Below are 6,000 nucleotides of genomic sequence, written 5' to 3'. Positions count from 1 at the left end.
CTGCAGTCCATGGGGTCAGAAAGAGTCAGAAAAGATAGAACAACTGAAATGAAAACTTCTATTGTTAGTTCTAAACCTGTTATCATAGAATGTAAATTGTGGGAGTAGCACTGGTAAGAAATTTACAACCTTCAGGCATTCTTTGGAGTTATTGTAATAAGCAATTGAAGAAGGATATAGCTCTCTTTGACTAGCCAGGGGGCACTCTCTGTCCCACATCTGAAGTCTTATGTCAGAAGTTTTCTCTGTGCCTATTTATATGTTAATAAATCTCTGCTACACAAAAGTCCTTGAGTCATCGATCAAGCCTGATTTCTGGCCTGGAAGCTAAAAATCTTATTGGAAATCACAAATTTGACATCATTCACCATAAGCTATCAGGATCAAAGTGAATGGTGACTGTAGTCATGAAATCAGAAGATGATTGCTTCATGGTAAACACTAGATGATTATGCCATCTTGGTGTTCTTTTCTATATGTCAGCAAATCTGGAAGACACAGCAGTGGCCACAGGTCTGGAAAATGTCAATCCTCATTCCAATTTCCAAAAAGTTCAGTTCAGTCCCTCAGTCATGTCTGACTCTTTGTGACTCCATGAACCACAGCACACCAAGCCTCCCTATCCATCACCAACTGCCGGAGTCTACCCAAACCCATGTCCATTGAGTTGGTGATGCCATCCAACTATCTTATCCTCTGTCGTCCCCCTCTCCTTCTGCCCTCAGTCTTTCCCAGCATCAGGGTCTTTTCCAATGAGTCAACCTTTTCGCATCAGGTGGCCAAACTATTGGCGCTTCAGCTTCCAATGAACACCCAGGACTGATCTTCAGGACGGACTGATTGGATCTCCTTGCAGTCCAAGGGACTCTCAAGAGCCTTCTCCAAAATCACAGTTTGAAAGCATCAATTCTTCTGTGCTTGGCTTTCTTTATACTCCAACTCTCACATCCATACATGACTACTGGAAAAACCATAGCTTTGACTAGACATACCTTTGCTGGCAAAGTAATGTCTCTGCTTTTTAGTATGCCTTCTAGGTTGGTCATAACTTTCCTTCCAAGGAGTAAGCATCTTTTAATTTCATGGCTGCAGTCACCATCTGCAGTGATTTTGGAGCCCCCCAAAATAAAGTCAGCCACTGTTTCCACTGTTTCCCTATCTATTTCCCATGGAGTGATGGGACCGGATGCCATGATCTTAGTTTTCTGAATGTTGAGATTTAAGCCACTTTTTCGCTCTCCTTCACTTTCATAAGAGGCTCTTTAGTTCTTCACTTTCTGCCATAAGGTGTTGTAATCTGAATATCTAAGGTTATTGGTATTTCTCCCAACAATCTTGATTTGAGCTTGTGTTTCCTCCAGCTCAGTGTTTCTCATGATGTATTCTGCATAAAAGTTAAACAAGCAGGATAATATACAGCCTTGACATACTCCTTTTCCTATTTGGAACCAGTCTCTTGTTCCATGTCCACTTCTAACTATTGCTTCCTGACCTGCATGCAAATTTCTCAAGATGCAGGTCAGGTGGTCTGGTATTCCCATTTCCTTCAGAATTTCCCACAGTTTATTGTGATCTACACAATATGAATTCACAAGAAAGGTGGTACTAAACTATGTGCTAACCATAGGAAAGAATAGTATTAAAGTATGTGTTAACCAGTAGACAATTGCACTCATCTCCCATGGTAGTAAGCTCATGCAGAAAAACTTATATTTCAAGCTTCAGAATTATGTGAACCAAGAATTTCCAGACGTCCAATCTGTGTTTAGAAAAGGAAGAGACACCAAAGATAAAATTGACAATATTTGCTGGATCATAGAGGAAGGAAAGGCATTCCAAAAAGATATCTATCTTTGTTTCATAGACTATGATAAAGCTTTTGACTGTGTGGATCATGACAAACTGTTGAAAGGTTTTCAAGAAATGGGAATACGTGACCATCTTAATTTTCATGTGAGAAACCTGTATGTGGCTCAAGAAGCAACAGGTAGAAAGAACCCTGAATGGAAAAACTGACTGGTTCAAGATTGAGAAAAGTGTACAAAAACGGTTGTTTGCTGTCACCCAGTTTTTTTAACCAGTATGCTGAGCACATCATGAGAGATGACTTGTTGTATGATTTTATTTTTTTTAAAATTTTATTTAGTTTAATTGGAAGCGAATTACTTTACAATATTGTAGTGATTTTTGCCATACATTGACATGAATCAGCCATGAGTGTACATGTGTTCCCCATCCTGAATCCCCCTCCTACCTCCTTCCCCATCCCATCCCTCTGGGTCATCCTAGTGCACCAGCCCTGAGCACCCTGTCTCATGCATCAAGCCTGGACTGGTGATCTGTTTCACATATGATAATGTACATGTTTCAGTGCTATTCTCTCAGATCATCCCACCCTTACCTTCTCCCACAGAGCCCAAAAGACTGTTATATACATCTATTTCTCTTTTGTTGTCTCGCCATATAGGTTTATCATTACCATCTTTCTAAATTCCATATATATGCATTAGTATACTATATTGGTGTTTTTCTTTCTCACTTACTTCACTCTGTGTAATAGACTCCAGTTTCATCCATCTCATTAGAACTGACTCAAATGTACTCTTTTTAATGGCTGAGTAATATTCCATTGTATATATGTACCACAGCTTTCTTATCCATTCATCTGCCAATGAATATTCAGGTTGTTTTCTTGGCCTGGCTATTATAAACAGTGCAGTGGTGAACATTGAGATACACATGGCCCTTTCAATTCTGGTTTCCTCGATGTGTATGCCCAGCAATGGTATTGCTGGGTCATATGGCAGTTCTATTTTAAGTTTTTTAAGGAATCTCCACACTGTTCTCCATAGTGGCTGTCTGGAATTGAGCTGCAGGAATTGCTTGTATATTTTTGAGATTAATCCTTTGTCAGTTACTTCATTTGCTATTATTTTCTCCCATTCTGAAGGCTGTATTTTTACCTTGCTTATAATTTCCTTCATTGTGCAAGTCAGCTACTAGCTGGAGTCAAGACAGGCAGCTAGAAGTCAACTCCTAGCTGGACTCAAGATAGGCAGGAGAACCTCAACAACCTCACATATGCAGATGATACCATTCTAATGGCAGAAAGAAAAGAGGAAATAAAGGACCTCTTGATGAGGATCAAGGAGGAGAACGAAAGAGATGGTTTAAAACTAAATATTAAAAAAATATATATAAAAACAAGATTGTGGCATATGTCTCCAATACTTCTTAGAAAATAGAGGTGGGAAACGTGGAAGTAGTCACAGATTTCCTCTTCTTGGGCTCTAAGATCACTGCGGATGATGACGGCAGCCATGAAATCAGAAGATGCTTGCTCCTTAACAGGTAAGCTATGACAAATCAAGACAGTGTGTTGAAAGGCAGAGACATTACTCTGTCGACAATGTCTGTATATTTAAGGCTATAGACTTCCCAGTATGCCCATATGATTGTGAAACCTGGACCATAAAAATGCAGAGCTCCAAAGAATTGATTTCTTGGACTGTGATGCTGGACAAGATTCTTGAAAGTCCCTTGGGTTGCAAGTTCCAACCAGTCAGTCTTAAAGGAGAAGAACAGTGAATACTCATTAGAAGGATTGATGCTAAATTTGAAGTTCCAGTATTCTGGTTATCTGATATGAACAGCAATTTCATTGGAAAAGTCCCTGATACTGGGAATGATAGACAAGAGAAGGAGATTAGGGCATCAGAGGATGAAATGGTTGGATGACATAATCAGTGCAATGGACTTGAACTTGGGCAAACTCCAGGAGATGGTGAGGGACAAGGAAGACCAGTGTGCTGCAATCCATGGGATCGAATGAATTGGACACAACTGGCTAACCAAACAGCAGTGACAGTGTTATATAGAAATGCTATTCCTATACAGCTCTATCACCTCTTCTGCTTTTTTGATGATACTTTTGCTCACCAGCACAACCTGCTCTTCTTCACCGCACCCTTAACCTTGAACTTCCTCAGTCCTATTCCAAGTAAAGTTAGGCTCTTCTGGAAGATCTACACAGCTCTGTTCTTAATGTCTGAATCTTACTTTTTGGCGAATCTCTGTGCTACTGCTCCAGAGATGGGTAAGGAAATTTTATTCTTGGTGTGCCACTCCCAAACATCCAAGACTCTATGCTGGGGTGGCAGGAGGGGATGGGTCATCACTGGTGGTCTGGTGTGTCTTTCTGAGTATTGAGTCTCTGCCCTACAGGGAACCTGGCATAAAGGTTATTGAAGCCTAGTATTCACAGGCTATTATGTCTGGGTTAGAGATTCTGCCCTATGGATGTGAACTGGAGGAAGGGGGTCTTAGATATCTCTTTCCTGGAAGGAGCTTCTGCCATAGATCTGGGAGAGATAGAAAATGCTTGAGCCAGTCCCTCCTGGAATGAATCGTTTTCTTGAATTGAAATTTGAAAAAAAAAAAAAAAAAGAAGAAGAAAAAAAAAAGGCAAATCCTGTTTAATTCACTATGCTTACCTTGAATAGAGTCTCTGGTGCAGTGAACTCAGACTAGTGGGAAGTGGATAACAGGTCATGGTTCAAATGTCATAGGCTGTAGCTCATCTTACCATGATTTACTAGATTTTCTTGAAGAAAAGTTTCCCCAGGGACTTCCCTGGTGGTACCACGGATAGGAATCTGCCTACTAATGGAGGGGACAGAGTTTCTATCACTGGTATTTGTCAAGGAAGATTCCCAAATGCTGCAAAGCAACTAAGTGTATGATAACACTACTGAGGGCCTCCTCTAGAGTCTCTGTGCTGCAACTACTGAAGCCTGCAGGCCTAGAGTCTGTGCTCCATAGCAAGAGAAGCTACCACAATGTGAAGCACTTAACCCAAGCACTTAAAGAGTAGCCCCTGCCCTCTGCAACTACACAAAGCCCCAGTGTAGAAAAGAAGACCCAGCACAGTCAAAATAAAAATTTAAATAAAACTAAATTATTAAAAAAAAAAAAGTCTCTCCATTTCTGTAGAATTTAGAGCAATTTCTAGATATATTAACTATTTGTTTTTTTAAACACTTTCCCTAGTTATGTCTCTTTTGCTGATAGAGGTGAAAATGGAGTTTCTCATGATGCCACAATCTAGAAGTGCTTTCTCAAATAACAAATTTTTAGAGTGAATGAACCTAGGACTGTTCTGAGTATGAAAATAATGAGTTCCCATTCTAGTTTTGGCACTTCAAATGCATTTTTTAACCTTAGGTTTTCTTTCCTCCTTTATAACATGGGCACCTTTTATACCTTTCTCTAAGATTCTGGTGAGAATTGAGACGATTGAAATTGTGCTGTATAAAGACCATAGCATAGAAATTATCTGACGGTAAACACTTAATAAACGTCAGTATTCTCCCCTTCAAGAAAACTAATGTCTCAGGCCGGGTAGTTATTTTGGTGACTATCACAGTGTCTCAAGTATGGTTCCTATGTGCAAAAAATGTTGAATTGGATTGAAAGATGGGTAGGTGACTGCATGTATGGATGGGTGGTGAGTGATTTCTAAGGTTCTAATTATTGATTTACCAATGTTAAAAACTAGGGGTTATGTTCAATATGTTCATAATATTTTAATAGTACATCCTGAGTAGAATAATTGGAATTGATGTCGCATCTCAGGAATAGCTACAAAATAAACAGGATACAGTAAGATACATATGGGTCCCCTGCTTCAGAAATGGTTCAAAATTTTAAAATGATGACAGCAGATCATTAAACTGTGGTTGAAACCCATCCAAGCATCCTCGAACAGGGTCCTGTGTAATTATGCAACACACATACCCTTGAAGCCATCCTCATTCATTTTTGTCCATAGTATGATCCTAGGGAACACTTTTTGTCACTCCTTAGTTTCTCTGAGAGTCCAAAGGAAGGAATTGGAACTAAGAGGCTAGGGAAGACTTGCATGGCAAAAAAGAGATGGCCAAGAAGGGGACAGTAGCTTAAGATACTGTGTATGCACCAAGCTTTTGGTAAATAGCCAAT

At 39.8% G+C, this 6,000-nt stretch overlaps 1 protein-coding gene across 1 annotated transcript in view; it reads left to right on the top strand.

Annotated features, from left to right (window-relative positions):
* The first annotated feature begins 3,308 nt into the window (after positions 1 to 3,308).
* The window catches only part of LOC122436398 (ankyrin repeat domain-containing protein 13A-like), a 34,529-nt gene continuing 31,837 nt past the window's right edge, over positions 3,309 to 6,000 (top strand). Inside the window, exon 1 of the mRNA XM_043460207.1 lies at positions 3,309 to 3,351. Within this exon, the coding sequence (XP_043316142.1) occupies positions 3,309 to 3,351 (43 nt within the window). The remainder of the gene's footprint in view (positions 3,352 to 6,000) is intronic.

Source organism: Cervus canadensis, chromosome Y (genome assembly GCF_019320065.1).
Source record: "Cervus canadensis isolate Bull #8, Minnesota chromosome Y, ASM1932006v1, whole genome shotgun sequence".
NCBI classification, from domain to species: domain Eukaryota; kingdom Metazoa; phylum Chordata; class Mammalia; order Artiodactyla; family Cervidae; genus Cervus; species Cervus canadensis.
This window is presented reverse-complemented; position numbering and strand designations above follow the sequence as displayed.